Source organism: Podarcis pityusensis (assembly GCF_964106645.2).
Source record: "Podarcis pityusensis genome assembly, chromosome: Z".
NCBI classification, from domain to species: domain Eukaryota; kingdom Metazoa; phylum Chordata; class Lepidosauria; order Squamata; family Lacertidae; genus Podarcis; species Podarcis pityusensis.
In genome coordinates, this window is record NC_138044.1 from 8,209,196 (window position 1) to 8,226,529 (window position 17,334).

At 43.2% G+C, this 17,334-nt stretch overlaps 1 protein-coding gene across 6 annotated transcripts in view; it reads left to right on the forward strand.

Annotated features, from left to right (window-relative positions):
• The window catches only part of TNC (tenascin C), an 84,974-nt gene that overhangs the window by 14,417 nt on the left and 53,223 nt on the right, over positions 1 to 17,334 (forward strand). For 5 of the 6 annotated variants that reach the window (XM_080990760.1, XM_080990762.1, XM_080990763.1 and 2 more), the window contains exon 2: positions 14,175 to 14,767. In XM_080990760.1, coding sequence (XP_080846886.1) covers positions 14,305 to 14,767 — 463 coding nt within the window. In that variant the 5' untranslated portion in view covers positions 14,175 to 14,304. The remainder of the gene's footprint in view (positions 1 to 14,174; positions 14,768 to 17,334) is intronic. The other variant, XM_080990761.1, reaches the window with a different exon arrangement.

Here is a 17,334-nt window from a genome sequence, read left to right on the forward strand (position 1 = left end):
CCACATATGTCTTTTCAAAAAGGAGGGGTGGTTGGAAACAGGGTGGTGGGGAAACTGGCTGCACATGTAGTTGGGGTGTGGGGGAAACTGATCTGAAAACTCCAGTGTGTGTTTCGGCAAAGGCAAAGTACTGTTCTGCGTTGTGCTATTTTATTTAATTTATTTTATTAGACATATATCCCACCTTTCCTCTAAGGATCTCAAGGTGGCATACCTACTTTTCCTCCTCCCCATTTGATCCTCATAAAAACCCTGTGCAGTCGTTTAGGCTGAGAGTGCATGAATGGCCCCGGGTCATCCAGTGAGTGTTATGGCTGAGCAGGGATTTTGAACCCTGATCCCCCAGGTTGTAGTCTGACACTCTAAACACTGTACCACACTGGCTCCCATTAGTTCTGCCAAGGTGGGGGTTGGCAGCCAGGCATCATGGCACACACACACACACACACACAAAGCTTTTATTCTTGCTCTGGGCAGGTGCCCCAGAATCTTGAGTTTTCATTGTTTTTTAAAATGTAAGCCTTTAGCTGGAAAGAAAGTTATGGAGTGAAATCTGCAGTTACCTTTTAAAGTGATTTCTGTAAAATGGGAATGACTGATGCTACCACTGAGCAGATTTCTCCCCCCCACCCCAGAATTGTGGAATGCTCCCAGCAACAGCATCAGTGTGGGTGGGTGGATGAAATCAAGATTGTCTCCACAATCAGAACCTTTCTACAGAAGGCAGCATTTCAACTACGCAGAAGTCAGAGAGTTCTATACAAACAAAAAACCACATGTGTTTACATACACAGCTCTGGCCCCTCCATTCAGGCAATCAAGAGGCATTGTCACACTTCAAGGGCATATTCCAGACTGGCAGAAACACTGGAGGAAATTGAGGAGCATCATCTGTGAGGTTTGTGGCCTGGAGGTGTTACATTCTGCTCCAGACCCTGAGGTTACACACCTCTGCCTTGGAAGAGTAAGCAGGTACAGTGGTACCTCGGGTTACATATGTTTCAGGTTACATACACTTCAGGTTACAGACTCTACTAACCCAGAAATAGTGCTTCAGGTTAAGAACTTTGTTTCAGGATGAGAACAGAAATCGGGCTCCGGCGGCGTGGCAGCAGCAGGAGGCCCCATTAGCTAAAGTGGTGCTTCAGGTTAAGAACAGTTTCAGGTTAAGTACGGACCTCCGGAACGAATTAAGTACTTAACCCAAGGTACCACTGTACTGGACTCCTCCAAGGCAACATCCCTGTTTAGGGGAGCCTGGCAGCCTAACAAAATGTAAGCAATGGATTTTATTGAGGGGAAATCGCAAATGGGGATTTGGTCACTTACACATCACCAAAGAAGAGGACAAAAAGGAGGTACAGAGTAGTCAAGAGTTGCAGGAGGGAAATCAGGCTGGCTAAAGCTCAGAAGGAGTTCAGGCTTGCAAGAGAGGTTAATAATAATAATAATAAAAGGTTTCTTCAGCTATGTCTGAAGTAATAGGAAGAACAAGCAAGTGGTAGGTCCTCTGTGTGGGGAAGACGGAAAAATGCTATTGGTGATAGAGAAAAGGCGGAACTACTCAACACCTACTTTGTCTTCACCCAAAAGTAAAGTGATGCCCAGCCTGGTGATAACAGAGTAACTAATGTAAGGAGGGAGCTGCAGCCCAAGATAGGAAAAGAGGTAGTAAGGGAACACCTAGATGCTTTAAATGAATTCCTATCTCCAGGGCCTGATCTGCATCTAAAGGTACTAAAGGAGCTTGTGGATGTAATCTCAGAGCCTTTGTCTATGATCTTTGAGAATTATTGGAGAACAGGTGAGATCCCTACAGACTGGAGGTGGGCAAATGTTGTCCCCATCTTCAAAAGGGGGGGAAAGGAAGACCCAGGTAACTACCAACTAATGAGCTTGACATCGATACCAGGGGAGGTCCTAGAACAGATAATTCAACAGTCGGTCTGTGAGCATTTAGAAAAGGATGCTGTGATTACTAAGACCCAACACATGTTTCTCCAAAATAAGTCATGCCAGACCAATCTGATTTCTTTTTTTAATGGAATTACAAACTTGGTGGATCAGGGAAATGCTGTGGACATAGTGTTATCTACATAGTGTATCTTGATTTCAGTAAGGCTTTTAACAAAGTTCCCCAGGATATTCTCATGAGGAGGCTGGTAAAATGTGGGTTGAACAAGGTAACTGTTAGGTTTAGGCTGGCCAGGCGCAAAGGAGTTGGCCAGGCTCAAAGAGTACTCATTAATGGTTATTCATCATCCTGGAAAAAAGTGACAAGTGGGGTGGTGCAGGGTTCTGTCCTGGGCCCATTGTTGTTCAACCTCTTTATAAATGACTTGGATGAAGGAATTGAGGGGATGCTCATCAAATTTGCAGGTGACACATAACTGGGAGCAGTAGCTAATGCCGCAGAAGACAGACTCAGAATTCAAAATGACCATAACAGATTGGAGAACTGGGCACAAGCTAACAAAATAAATTTCAATAGGGACAAATGTGTCCATCTCTAGGTGCCACAATTTAAGAAAGCTGTTGGCAAGCTGGAATGTGTGCAGAGGAGGGCAACCAAGATGATCTAGGGTCTGGATCTAAGCCTTATGAGGAACACTTGAAGGAATTGGATATGCTTAGCCTGGAAAAGAGGAGACTGAGAGGAGATATGATAGCCATCTTCAAATATCTAAAGGGCTGTCACATGAAATAGGGAGCATGCTTGTTTACTCCTCCTCTGGAGGCTAGAAACTGAGGCTATGGCTTCAAGTTACAAGAAAGGAGATTCTGACTAAACAGTCGAAAAAACTTTCTGACAGTAAGAGCTGTTCGACATTGGAACAGTCTCCCCCAAGAGGTGGTGGACTCTCCTTCCTTGGAGGTTTTTAAGCAGAGGCTGGATGGTCATCTGTCATGGATGCTTTAGCTGAGATTCCTGCATTGCAGGGGGTTGGACTAGATGACTCTTGGGTCCCTTCCAACTCTAAGATTGTATGATTATATGCAATTAGTATATGCTGATTTATGCAAATCTAGAAGTAATTACTATACTTTAAGCAGAAATCAAATGCATCTTACTCTAGTGGGGAAGACATTAATTGGGTGGTCTGCTAACCAGGTGCTTACTGTTGGTGGGCAGCTTCCCTGGACCATAGGAAGCTACCTTTTCCTGAGTGAGATCTTTGGTCCATCTAGCTTCAGTTAGTGTCACTGGTCATTAGTCATTGGTCCATCTAGTCAGTGCCAGTGGCTTTTCAGGGTTTCAGGCAGAATTCTCTCCCATCCCTACCTGGAGACACCAGGAATTGCACCTGGGACCTTCTGCATGCAAAGCAGATCTTTCACCACTGAGGTATGCCTCATGCTGCTCTTCCTTCTTAGGGTTGTTTATCTGCAATCCAGACTTGGACTAGACAGTCATTCAAATGGAGGATTCTTTCAAACAGGCCTCCTTCCCAAATAGAGGACCTTCCTGTGCAAATTAGGGTACATGGGCACCCTAGGTGGGGTAGCTGAATTCCCAGCAGGTTCTAATCTAAGGGCACGACACTGCCTGTAATGAGTTTGCAGAGGCAGAGTGAGTGAGTGAGAGTTTCCAAAGAGAAGCTGGCAGGGAGGCGGGGAAGCAGGTTTTTTGCTTTCCAGGGAGTCATTTTGTGTGGCCTACTTCTGAAGCTCCATTTCCATTTTTAGAACAGAGTTAATGTTCCCCCTCTTCAGTCTGATCGTTGCTGCTCATTGTGCCATGGTGACCTGCTGTTTCCAATCTATGGCCTTTGTATAAACTGGATCTACCCGAGGCCCTTTATGGACAGGCCCTGGAAAAGGGTGGAAGATAATAGCAACGGCTTTGCTGATAATAGGCAAGCTTACCGGTGGGTAAGGGTGGGAAATGCTGTCCTTGTTAGTTGACCTCCATTTCTCATTTAGTGCTCCACATCAGTTTGCACTTCTTTTTAAAGTCCTCGTGAACATTCATCAGCATTTTAGTGTAAATTTTTCCTAATATGTATGTTTTTGAATGTAGTTTTTGCCTACTATACAAATTTTTGCAAGATCATTTTCTCCCACATAATGCATTTATTTGCATGCTATTTCCACTAATATATGCATTTCTATACACAATTTACCCTTGCATAGGCAGTGTTGTGTGCATCACGTGACCAGGAGAAATGCATTGCAAAATTTAGAGGTGTGTGAATTTTGAAGGATTGCTGTGTTTCGGATTGCATTTTGTTTTGGAAAGTGTGAATGAAGTAGGTTTGCCTTGAAATGTGAATTGAATTGAATTTCATCACCTGCCCCTATTAATGGGTGATTTACCTTATCACTTTTCCTTATCACACAAACAAGCACACACATACACAACCAAAACAATGGCCTCTTGCAAATCATATCAATAACTTGAGTTGGCTGATTTGCCAAAAGCCTCTCACAAACATGCTAGTGTTCTTTTCTCATTTTGTCATATGTCAGTTTCCATGCTGTTGATGAGTTGTCTTTCGATGCATCCTCATTTTTCCCAGTCCTGACTGCATTTTCTAGTGCTTCATGATCCAATTAGTGGAGCCAATTTGACTCTCCTAAAATGAGATCTATCTGTGCCCAGCAATGCTCACAAAGTTCAGGCCAGGAGTGAGCACCCTCAGATTGAGGTGAATGAATGTTGTGCTATGCACTGAGATTGTCCACAGGCCACATCCCTCACCAGCCCTACTTCATGCCCTCCTTGAATGTTTATCCCTGATGGGAATGTGCCATTGAGCTTTGGTAATACCTCTTGGTTATCAGGATGGAGGATAGAGGGGGGGGTGTGTGTAGAAACTAGCCTACTCTACAAAGGCGAGATTGATGTTCATTCCTCCACCCACTTTGCCTTTGGTCACACCCACCATTCTTTTGACATGTCACCCCACAAGGTTGCCCAGAAGAAATAAAGCCATTGTTCTGGGGGGGGGGGGGGGTAGAGATGATTTTCACCTGTGGTTAAGACAGAGTTGTCTCAAAACTTGTCACCTTCTTCATTTGAAAAGGTGCTCTTCATTTCTGAGTCTGTTCCAGATTCCTTTAGGGCACGGATGTCCAACCAGTATATCGCAATCTACCAGTAGATCCCTGGCTGATCCTGATAGATCTTGGGATCCTTACCATGTACAAAAAGTTATGGTAAGGATAACTTAAAAAGTCTGTGCAATCCTCCCCCCGAAAAGCTCAACAACTCTGGGCAATCCACCCACCTCACGCACATTCCTCCTCCCTCCAGTGACAATGGGTAGATCACCGCCAGTTTTTTTTATACTGGGAATAGATAACAGTCTTTTGGGAGCTGGACATGCCTGCTTTAGGGGTATTGACAAAATTAATGCAGAGCTGCTTTCCTGTGTGAACAAACTATGTCTGCCTTCATTGTGTATGAAGCCTTCTTCCACCTTATTTTCCCCCTGTCCCAAGGCCCAGAAAATTACCTCAAGCCTGGGAAAGGCATTGAAGGCAGGGTAGGTGCTCCAAGTCTTTTCCTACTGAGAATTGGGATCACAAGTGTCAATATTTCCAGTGGGAAATTCTGTGTATAATTTCTACCACTCAGACTTAGGGAGTGGATAGGAAAGCCACTGATTTGTGTCAGTTTCACCTGTCAATCTCAATTCCACATTAATTTGCAGTGAAAGAAAGAATGAAATTGAGCCTGCAGTTTAAGCCTGGTGGTATGGATCAGTTCAGCTGACATCAAAATTAACAGAAATTTATTATTTATATATATTCCAGCTATTTATCAAATCGGGCAGCCTATGGAGCACTTTGGAAATTGTTGGACAGTTTTCTGAAGCTTCAAGTTCAGGGTGAAGCAAAATTTATAGTCTGTGCCTATCCCTACTACATAGTAGAACTGGAGGGATGATGGACTGCGCTTTGGGTCTTTGCTAACAAGTTTGACGCCAACCCGTCTTAGCCAAAAACACCAAGCAGTGAAATCTTTCACAGCTGAAGCTCATCCACTGTAGCCATGAATCTATTGACTGCTGTGGGTTATGTCAGATAAACTTTGGATACTTTTTATAAACACAGTTGCTTTGAGTCAGATGTTTGAATAAGTAGCACCAATGAGTGCATTATGTAATGGTTATATTTAGCTGGCCAGATTTACGGAAAAGCCTTGCCTAAATAAAAGGATCTCCACGCTCCTCATAACTCACTCCTGGAAATGAAACAATCAATTTTGCTCTGTCTGAATAAGCAACTGGCATTCATAATTCAGAATTAGTCATTCTGTGTTCATGTCTCGGTATTTAATCTCCTGTAACTCCTGTTAATTGCATATAATTAGCACCAAATCATTGAGACATCCCTGTTAGAGATATCCCATTAACAAGAGATTGCAGATGTGCTGAGGTCTGCTTTCCTCCTGTTTGACATATTCTAGCCATGCAAGCAAGAAAGAAAACATAAACAAGCCTCCAATTTATACTAGTAAGATGGCATGACTTCCTCTCCCTTTTGAACAGTCACTTAGCATTCGATAGCCACTGAGAATACTCTGAACTTATTGAGATTTGGGGATGCTCCCCCATGTAGAGTCACATTCCATTTTGGGGGGTATTTATCCAAACCTTGGCATTCCCCAAGTTTGCTCTTTCTTCCACCTTTTGCATTTTGGCTGTGTTCAGAGAACTGAGATTACAATTTGGTTCCCCATGCCTAATATATACTATCACCCTTCAGAAGTTTATAGACTCCAACTCCCATCATCCTTAGCCACTGGCCTTGCTGATTGGGGTTGATGAGAGATGGAGTCCAACATTTGGAAAGCCATAGGTTCCCCCATCCCTGGTATATATGAATGAAATATTACTACATAGCCCTCTAAACACCCAACTGATCACAGCATTCTGCAGGACAGGGTGTTTTCCACAGACCATCTTATCAGGAGGTCCATTTCTCACAATATTGAAACCAGGACTTTAGTGGAATTCCCTCCACTTATATAGTGGATAGGCACCTTCTCTTTTGTCCTTTGTGCACCTTTTAAAGATGGCCTTCTTTCAAGAAGCCTTCTAATTTATTTTCTATTTTACTTACTACGTTTATATACCACCCTTTCCTCCAAAGAGCTCAAGATGGTATACATGGTTCTCTGCTCCTGTTCTATCTGCAGAACAACACTGTGAGGTGGGTTAGGCTGAGGGACAAGTGACTGGACAAGTCACCAAGTGAGCTTCATAAATGAGTGGGGATTTCATGGGACATTATTGGAGTCAGGCCAGCAATTCATGCTTTGCCAGATGAGCCCATGAAGGGGATGAAGCTCACAGAGCTTTCCTGTAAAATTTGCTAGAGAGAACTCTCTGAGATCACTTCCTTTGTCTGCCTTGGTAGGAAGCTGTAACACTACATTGTTCCTTCCTGCCTGGGTAGCCTCCTCTTTCTTCATCATGCTTCCAAGTTGACCACATATGCACGTCTGAGCTCTGCAGCTCAGAAACCATTTTTTGTATTCTTGTAACTTAGATAGTAGTTATAAACTTGCCTTTATTTTGCTTCTGTAAACTGAAGCTTCAATACCTAGATTATGTAAGTAAATACTACTTTTATTTCTTCACAAAACAATGTTTGTGTGATTGTTCTTGTTTAAGGGGGGTGGGGAGGGAGAGGTAATACCAGGAAAATCCAGCCTGCCTTAAAATCATCCTGGATTGTTGTTCCTAGAATGTTATATCAACCTTGTCTTAGTTTCCAAATTTAAGCTACAAAGGGTGATACTCGGCTGATCTTACTAACCTGAGCAAGGAATAAATAATAAGTAAACAATATATCCTCTCTTAGTGTCTAAACCCAATCCTACATATTTGAATCTTGGTCTCCCAGGTCCTAATCTGACACTCTAATCATTACACCACACTGGTTCTAAATAGTTATATTTTATCCCAGTTTTTGTATGTGCTATGTGTATATGTTTCTATTTGCAATTGTTTCAAAGGTTTATATATAAGTAGCCATTTTACATCTGTCTTTGTTATGTTGTAAATCATTTTGGGATGGCTCAGGGGAAGCAATTAATAAATGAAGTGAAATAATTATATATTAAGATCAACAACAGTAAGCCATGCCTGTTTCTTGAGCGTGTCTAGAATTCGCTCTTAGAGAGATTGGGTTTCTCTTATTTTACCATTGCAAATCAAGTTCCTTTGCATTTGTTTAGCCAGAGAGAAAGGGAATCATCTTTCCTCTTGGTGATGGCTTCATGCTGTGGGTTCCTTTTGAAATTCTATCCATGCCTGCCCATCATTACATCTGCTATAAACAAAGGGATCCATTTACAGCCATCCCCAAACAACACTGGCAAAAGTTCCTGTCACACACAGTTTTTTTTCTCTTTTGTGATGGAAGAGTCACAGGCCAATTCGAGTAAAAATAAAATAAAATAAAATAAAATAAAATAAAATAAAATAAAATAAAATAAAATAAAATAAAATAAAATAAAATAAAATAAAATAAAATAAAATAAAATAAAAATGTATAGCAGAAATATATGAAGCTGTCTTATGTTCAGGTCATTAGACCACCTAACTCAATATTGTCCACACTGACTGGCAGTGGCTTTCTAGGATTTCATTGTTGTTGTTGTTTAGTCATTTAGTCGTGTCCGACTCTTTGTGACCCCATGGACCAGAGCACGCCAGGCACTCCTGTCTTCCACTGCCTCCCGCAGTTTGGTCAGACTCATGCTGGTAGCTTCGAGAACACTGTCCAACCATCTTGTCCTCTGTCGTCCTTCTCCTTGTGCCCTCCATCTTTCCCAACATCAGGGTCTTTTCCAGGGAGTCTTCTCTTCTCATGAGGTGGCCAAAGTATTGGAGCCTCAGCTTCAGGATCTGTCCTTCCAGTGAGCACTCAGGGCTGATTTCCTTCAGAATGGAGAGGTTTGATCTTCTTGATTCCATGGGACTCTCAAGAGTCTCCTCAAGCACCAGAATTCAAAAGCATCAATTCTTTGGCGATCAGCCTTCTTTATGGTCCAGCTCTCACTTCCATACATCACTACTGGGAAAACCATAGCTTTAACTATGTTAAACTATAGTTTAACATAGTTTCCCATGGGAAACTATAGGGGAGGATTTCATTAGGGGATCCTATTCCCAGCCCTACCTGGAGATGCCATGTGACCTTCTGAATGCAACACAGGTGCTCTGCCACTGAGCTATTGCCCTTCCCGTCATAGATAAATTTGTCAGGTAATGACAGAGCACCTTTGTCTATAACAATGCAAGAGCAGCAAGAGAGGTTACTGCTGGCATGCCTTCAGCCACTGTTTCTTCCCCGTTAGGAACATCAGAAGACCTCTGTTTTGTCAGGTCACAGTCCCACCTAGTATTATTAGCAGATAGGGCTTTTTGACTATTTACTTATGACTGATATTCTCTTCTAGTTTGCTATTGTTGATCTTCGTGTTTTATTTGCTTGAAGTGCGTGGTATGGATTTTCTGTTGTGTGAGTCATTCTAAGACCTTTCAAAAAGAAAAAAGAAAGGAAGCAGCAATGAATGAATTAAATGACAACAACTATGATGATGATTGGAACATCCTAGGAACATCAGAAAAGCCCTGCTGAATCAGATTAAACACCCATCCAGCCCCACATTCTGTTCTCACAATGGCCAACCAGATGCTTCTCAGAAGCCCACAAAGAGGACAGGAGTTCAACAGCACATGGGTACACATATACTTGAGTCTGAAAGTTCACATTCCAGATCCCTGTCATTGTGAAGTGGATGTGAATATATATTCTTGATGCTTGTCCCAAATACCCACTGCTGCTGATAATCTCTGCCTTCAAAGAATAGCTCCCATCAGCCACAGCCAACATCATCAATGATCTGGGGAGATTGAAGTTGAATTCCAGCAATATCCAGAGAGATAAATGTTCCCCATCCCTGCAATAAAGTAAAATAACATGGGAAAATCCTTAAATCCCTATTTTATTTTCCCACTTTCTCCATACAATTGAACCATCGAAGGCAGAGAGTCTTTTACCCATTAAGAAAGAGCAGCAATGGCAATGACATATCAAAAGTCTTCTCACTCCTGCTGTGTCAAAAGCTGCAATCCTCTCAATCTGCCTCCTCTTTCCTTTTTCTTTTTCTTTTAAAAAACCCAATCCCTTTCAAGACATACTGGTTCCCCCCCACCAAGTGCCAAAAGATGGCCTGTGGCCCAGAGTCTTTTGGCAGCAACTGGATCTACTAGCAGATTTTCATTAAGCAAGGCAAGCCATTTCAAGCTGTTCCCCATGAAAGCCTCCTCTGACTGCCACTGTTCATTTTTGTAATCTGCCCTAATGAGGTCCCTTGCATCTCATTGGAGAATGCACAAGTGAGTTGACCTCACTGGTTCCTCCAAGTTCCCACACCAAAGCGCCTGGCAGCTTGAAATATATAAGCAGAGAGAAATTGACCTGAGTTAGAGAAGGCTGCAGAACAAGAACATTGGCACTTCTGTGGCAGCTTTTTCAAACCAGATGCCCTCCAGATGTTCAGAACTCTAATTCCAACAGGCCCTAATCTGTATGGCCAATAATAATGGGAGTTGTAGTTCAAAACATTTGGAGGGCACCAGCTTAGGGAAGGCTGTTCTATGGCCTCTGGTTATTGGGGGTTTTCAGGGACTGCAGAACTTGGAACTTGAACACTACAAAACTAACCAAACTATTACAGATTATATCCAAACTCTGGTAACCTTAGGACTTAGCTGAAGGCTTCAGGTTGGGGTCTCAAGCCACAGAACCACCTTCAGGCAGAAAAGGGAATAGGTAAAAGGTAAAGGACCCCTGGACGGTTAAGTCCAGTCAAAGACAACTATGGGGTACACTGCTCATCTTGCTTCAGGCCGAGGAAGCCAGCTTTTGTCCACTGACAGATATCAATGACCTGCCTTGGTATAAATGAGTTTTCTATTTTCTACATCAGTGAATACAGAAACCTGCTGCTCTCCCAGTGTTGTGAACTCCATCAGCCCCAGACAGCATGGCTAATGGTCAGGGATGATGGGAGCTGTAGTCCAATGGCATCTGGAAGACCTCCAGTTCCCCACCCCTGTTCCATATGATTTAATACTATGGGGAGTATATGAAAAGTTTTACCCATGCACAGTGCATTCTATTTCATTAACAATTGTGTCTATATTTGGCTGTGTATTGTGTTGGATTTTTTTTTGGCAGGGGGAGTCTCAACAAGTAGCTCATTTAACAGCTCATCTCAACATCCCTGACAATTGTTTGTACTGGCTGGGGTGAATAGGAGTTGTAGTCCAGGGCCACAGGTTCCTCATCCTTGTTTTAAGCTACATGGTGGCTATTGCTGCATCTTTTGACAGCTAATTCCATGAGTTACGATCTTGGTGGATCAAGGGAATTCTGTCGACATAGTGCATCTTGATTTCAGTAATGCTATGGACACCCCCCCTCCATGATATCCTTGTAAGGAAGCTGCTAAAATGTGGGTTCCGCAAGGTAACTGCATTTGACTGAACCTGATAATACCCAGAGTCTTCTTGATTATCTAGCTCATGCATCTAGATTCTTTTAGAGTATTTCATAAGAAGTCATAATAATACTAATAATAATAATAATAATAATAATAATAATAATAATATAAGAAACACCTTCTGACCAATGGAAGCTGATCCTCATTAGAACTGGTGGTGCAGAAGGGTGGGATCTCAACAGCAGGTGCCACGAGAGTCAATGACAGACACAGCCAGAGCCAAAGATATAGGTAGAGTGAACTAATTATTTTCTTGTTCGCCATCTTGTCTCTGTTGGGTTCTACAAAAAAGGAGGAGGAAGCTGAGAGGCAGGGCCACTCCCTGCAATGGTTGGAAGTAGAAAGGCAAGGAGGTCTGGGATGTGCTGAGGACAGGCTGAGGTTGGTGGGGCAATGCCCCACTAGCCCCAATAAACCAGTCTCCACTGCTTATGGTTTTCCTACACGATGCACACATACATTGATGCTAACAGCATCCTGGCAGAAAAGTACTCCTGTTGAGATATGACAGGCATACACTATCCATACTTTACAGAAACAACTAAAGTCATTTTTGTTTTGACAAGCTTTTCCAGCTGGATGAAAAGGTATCTGCCTTGGGTGTTCATTTTGTTGTTTTCTGTAGGTGCTTAGAAATACTTTTAGTTGTTTTATGGTATATTTGTTAATTGCCTAGAGAAATGTAAGAAAGGGAGGGCTATGCACAGCCTCCCCACCAATGCAATGGGCCCCCCAATTCCCCCCAACCTAGGCTGGGCTGACCCAGGGAATATCCAACCTGGATCTGGCCCCAACTCAACTCAGTGGTAGGGATGGTTTTAAAATCCTAATTATAAACATGGCTGTGAGGGCCAGAGGAAGGAGGTGCTGTGTGTCCATCCCCTCCTCTTGACCACATTGCAGAATAGGAGGGTCCACCCTGCTGGGTGATGTTTCACTAGCACATTCCCTGAAATGATCATGCTGGCGTATCACACACCTGCAGCCTGCTGGTTTGAATCACCTTAGGGTTCAATCCTGCTCAGTATTAATGTGCTCTTGTTTGTATCATCTGGGAATAGATGCATAGATGAATAGCCAAATCTTCTTCCTACCTGATGCTTCATACCCTAACAGCCCTGGCCACTTTGGAATCCTTGACCCAGGGCAGTCCAGAACTTGCTCCCCCTCAGCCAAAGCCTGGATCCCCCTTCATTGGCCCTGTTTTGTTCAGGATGTGGACTTTGACTGAAACCAGTGCACTAAAATTAACAACAACAACAACATTCTCTCTTCCTGATTGATGGAGCTAGAGGTATCATGAGCCCACCTCCTTGGTTTAACATCTCTCTAAGCATACTTAAATAATTATGGGCACACAGTGGCCTCTCTCTTGCCTCTCTTGTTTCAACAGAAATAATCTGCTGTGCCCCAGGGGCTCTGTGTTTTATTATGAAAAGGTAAACTGAGCTACCAAGAAGTAATTGGCAGAAGCCAGTACCTTAGGATTTCCCCGATTTTCACTGGAGAAATGTTGGAGGGTATGGAATTATCTGACCGCCGAGCCATCTGAAGACTGTCTAGGGAATATTTTAAAAAATGTTTCTTGTTTTATTATGTTTTTATATGTGTTGGAAGCTGCCCAGAGTGCCTAGGACAATGCAATACGATGTATAGGGTATGAATAGGAAAATTATCAATATGGAATGGGATGTCCCTCGTTTTGTCGGAGAAATGTTGGAGGGCATGGAAGGGGTGCAAGCAATAACAAAGCCATCCAACTTAACAGTGCAAAGTGTGGGGATGTTCAAGCTACCCTCATCTTCAGGAATACAATTATGGATTTGAGAAGTCGTTTTGCTGCTCCCAATGAATGTTATTTTTTATTTACTGCATTTGAGGTTTCAATATTATGTACTGGATTTCTATTTCTTTTTTATTTATTTGAGTGTTTGTTTGAATTGAATAGTGTGGTAGAATAACAACAAGAGCAACAACAATAGATGCAAAAATGGGTGTGGCAACAGATGTAACTCTTACCTTCTGTACAGTTGGCTACATCCCAACCGTGCCAAATATACACACAAACATAATCCAGTCAAGCAAGAGGCATTGTAATAGTCCATGAACTCATTCCAGCCAAACAAAAGCACTCAAAGGAGGACATGGAAAAGGACTGGTGATGGGCGTGGCCTAGGGAGAGTGGGTGTAGCTCAGGGAAAGTCCAGAGTGCAAGGAAGAGAGACCTTGAAGCTGCATTTAGCCCCCAGATATAAGGTTCCCCACCGCAGGCTAATATTTCACGAGCCACACAAAGGCCTCATCCAGATGATGAGGACCTTCCCCACCAATCAAGGAAGCTCAGAAGGACACATTTTCTTCTAGATCAAGCCAAGGGGTGTTCACCCATCTCTATTCCATATCACTTTCTAGATTTGGTTCAAGGTGCTGGTGTTGACTCCACAACAACTTAAATGGTTTGGGCTCAGCATATCCTAGAGTCTGCATCTGCCACTCTGTTTCACCACAGTTTTGAAGGTCTTATTCAGTTGCAAACTGATCGCTTCTGAACTCAATGCTGACCTCTTCCTGGAGGTCAACCACCCTGTCATGATATTGGTTTCACAGAGAAGTAACTTGCTCCATGTAACTTTAACTGTTGCAGGACCATTGATAGGAGGGAGAGCTGATCGGCACAATCACATCGAAACAAGCTTTTCTCATTGTTCCTTTCTATTGTGAACATAAAGGAGATTTGAAGCCATAAGAGAATTCCCAAGGAACTGAACCTCAACATGGGCCTCCATGTTTGGGTACTGGCCTTGGTGACCATCGCTTTATTCCATCAACACGTTCATGGTGGACTCATCAAAAGAATTATTCGGCAGAAGAGGGAGGCTGGACTCAATGTCACATTGCCGGAGGACAACCAGCCTGTGGTCTTTAACCATGTCTACAATATTAAAGTCCCCGCAGGCAACCTCTGCTCTGTGGACTTGGACTCAGCAAGTGGCGACTCAGAACTCAAGACTCAGACTGAGCAGGACAAGCAATACCAGGAGCATACATTGAATGAGGAGAACCAGATTGTCTTCACACACAGGATAAACATCCCACGGCGGGCTTGTGGCTGTGCAGCAGCCCCTGATATCAAGGATCTCCTAAGTAGGTTGGAGGAACTGGAGGGACTGGTGTCCTCTCTGCGAGACCAGTGCACCAGTGGATCCGGGTGCTGCCCCAGTGGACAACCAGCAATAGGTATGGCAAAGCAGATGCTCCAACTACTGAGCTGTGGCCCTTCAACAATGTAATGACTGGGGTGCTGAGTTAGGAACAAAGGAAGCTGCCTTATGCTGAGTCAGACCACTGGTCCATCTAGTCCAGCATTGTCTACACGGACTGGCAACAGCTCTCCAAAGTTTCAGGCAGGGGGCTCTTCCTGTCCTACCAGGAGATGCTGGGAATAATAATAATAATAATAATAATAATAATAATAATAATTTATTATTTATACCCCGCCCATCTGGCTGGTTTTCGCCAGCCACTCTGGGTGGCTCCCAACAGAATTAAAAGCACAATGAAACATCAGACATTAAAACTTCCTGAACAGGGCTGCCTTCAGATGTCTTCTAAAAGCCAGATACAGTGGTACCTCGCAAGACGAATGCCTCGCAAGACAAAAAACTCGCTAGATGAAAGGGTTTTTTGTTTCTTGAGCTGCTTCGCAAGACGATTTTCCCTATGGGCTTGCTTCGCAAGACGGAAACGTCTTGCAAGTTTGTTTCCTTTTTCTTAACACCGTTAATACAGTTGCAACTTGACTTCGAGGAGCAACTCATAGAACGCGGTGTGGTAGCCTTTTTTGAGGTTTTTAAAGACTTTGGTGATTTTTGAAGCTTTTCCAAAACTTTCCCGACACCGTGCTTCGCAAGACGAAAAGAATCGCAAGACGACAAAACTCGCAGAATGAATTAATTTCGTCTTGCGAGGCACCACTGTAGTTGTTTATTTCCTTGACATCTGATGGGAGGGCATTCCACAGCGTGGGTGCCACCACTGAGAAGGCGCACTGCCTGGTTCCCTGTAACCTCACTTCTTGCAGTGAGGGAACCATCAGAAGACCCTCGGAGGAGGACCTCAGTGTCCAGGCTGAACAATGGGGGTGGAGATGCTTCTTCAGGTATACTGGGCCGAGGCCATTTAGGGCTTTAAAGGTCAGCACCAACACTTTGAATTGTGTTCAGAAACATACTGGGAGCCAATGTAGGTCTTTCAGGACCGGTGTTATATGGTCTCGACTGCCACTCCCAGTAACCAGACCAGCCGCTGAATTCTGGAGCAGAGGCTCCAGTGCATGCAGAGCAGATGTTCTACCACCAAGCCATAACAACAGGTATTATTGTTGTGGGATTCAGAAATGCTGCACAATAAACTGCAGATTCTTCAGATGTCTGCTGTCCTAAAAGGCTTTCAGTCTATTAGGTGGACCAAAATAAATAAATCAGGATAGGAAGTTGTAGTCGAGAAAGGCCCATGATGGATAACAGGTACAGGGTGCAGTTTTTTTAGTTGTTCATTCTGTTTAATAATGTATACCTCCAATTCCCAAATATTTCTTCAAAGAGCCTACTTACACATTCAGAACACAAAATGCATAAAACACTCAACATTTAAAGGGGAATCAATATTAAAGTCTATTAGCAGTCACAAAATAAACCCCAGTGTGGCTGATACTTTTCCCTGTTTGGAATGGTGAGTGTGTTGTGAATAGATGGTGGGTAGCTAGGGATTCTATCTCACTTTTGTGCAATAAGTTGCATTCCGGCCATGCAAAAGTGAGAAGTCTGTATACACACATCACAATTCTCCATCCCCCATCCAGGCAAGCAAGAAGCATTATCAAAGAAGCATTCTAGCCACCCAAATGTATTCAGGCTGGATGCAGCCTATGGGAGGGTCTATGATCTGGAGAGAGTCCTTTTGAAGGCCAAAAAAAGAGGCATGGAGGGTTGCGTATGGCTCTGTAGCCTGAGTTTCCCACCCCTGGGTAGGCGATAGACTATATGCAAAGAGGTGGTGCATCACAGTTAGGAAGCAATTGGGATTGGCCATAGGTACCCTACTAGAGGACGGGCCTTAGCAGAAGCATGGTAATACAGGCCACTTTTGTCAGCCCTGGAAAAGCATTCCCCATGCATCCTTCATCCAGTGAGCTCTGAACAGGCCCGAAAAGGCCACACGAAAACAATCCTGCATTCATACATACATTTGCAGTTACTGAGATTCCTCCCCGCCATGTTTTATCAGTGCAGGTTTATGAATCAAGAATGCCAAGGAAGGCAGAAAAGTCAGTGAACCAACTTCTCATTCTCATTAATTGCTTAATGCCAAGATAAGTATGTAAGTGGGTTACAAAAACAGCTACACAAATATAAAAACATCCACAATGCACAGCACATTGTGTTGTATTAAATGTACTGGTAAATTCTATGTTAAAAGCATTTAGTGGCATACGTGTTCTGTTTGTGAATGCTGTTGCCCAAGAAAATGCATAAGCAAGTTTCTAGTAACTTTGCTGCACAACATATTTGGCACTCTGTCGTGCGATGAATTTCAGCTTGCCCACGGCTAACGCTCAGTTGTCCACTAGCCCAAGAGACTTTTGCTTCAGCAGACAGAGACATAGCTCAGGGAAGACTCTCTGAAATTAATTGTCATGACTAATTTCAATGAGTCTGTTCCAGATATAAGTTAGTTGGAGAATAAAACATTAAAACAATATAAACTTGCATTATCAAAACATGTAACAAAACAATCCCATTAAA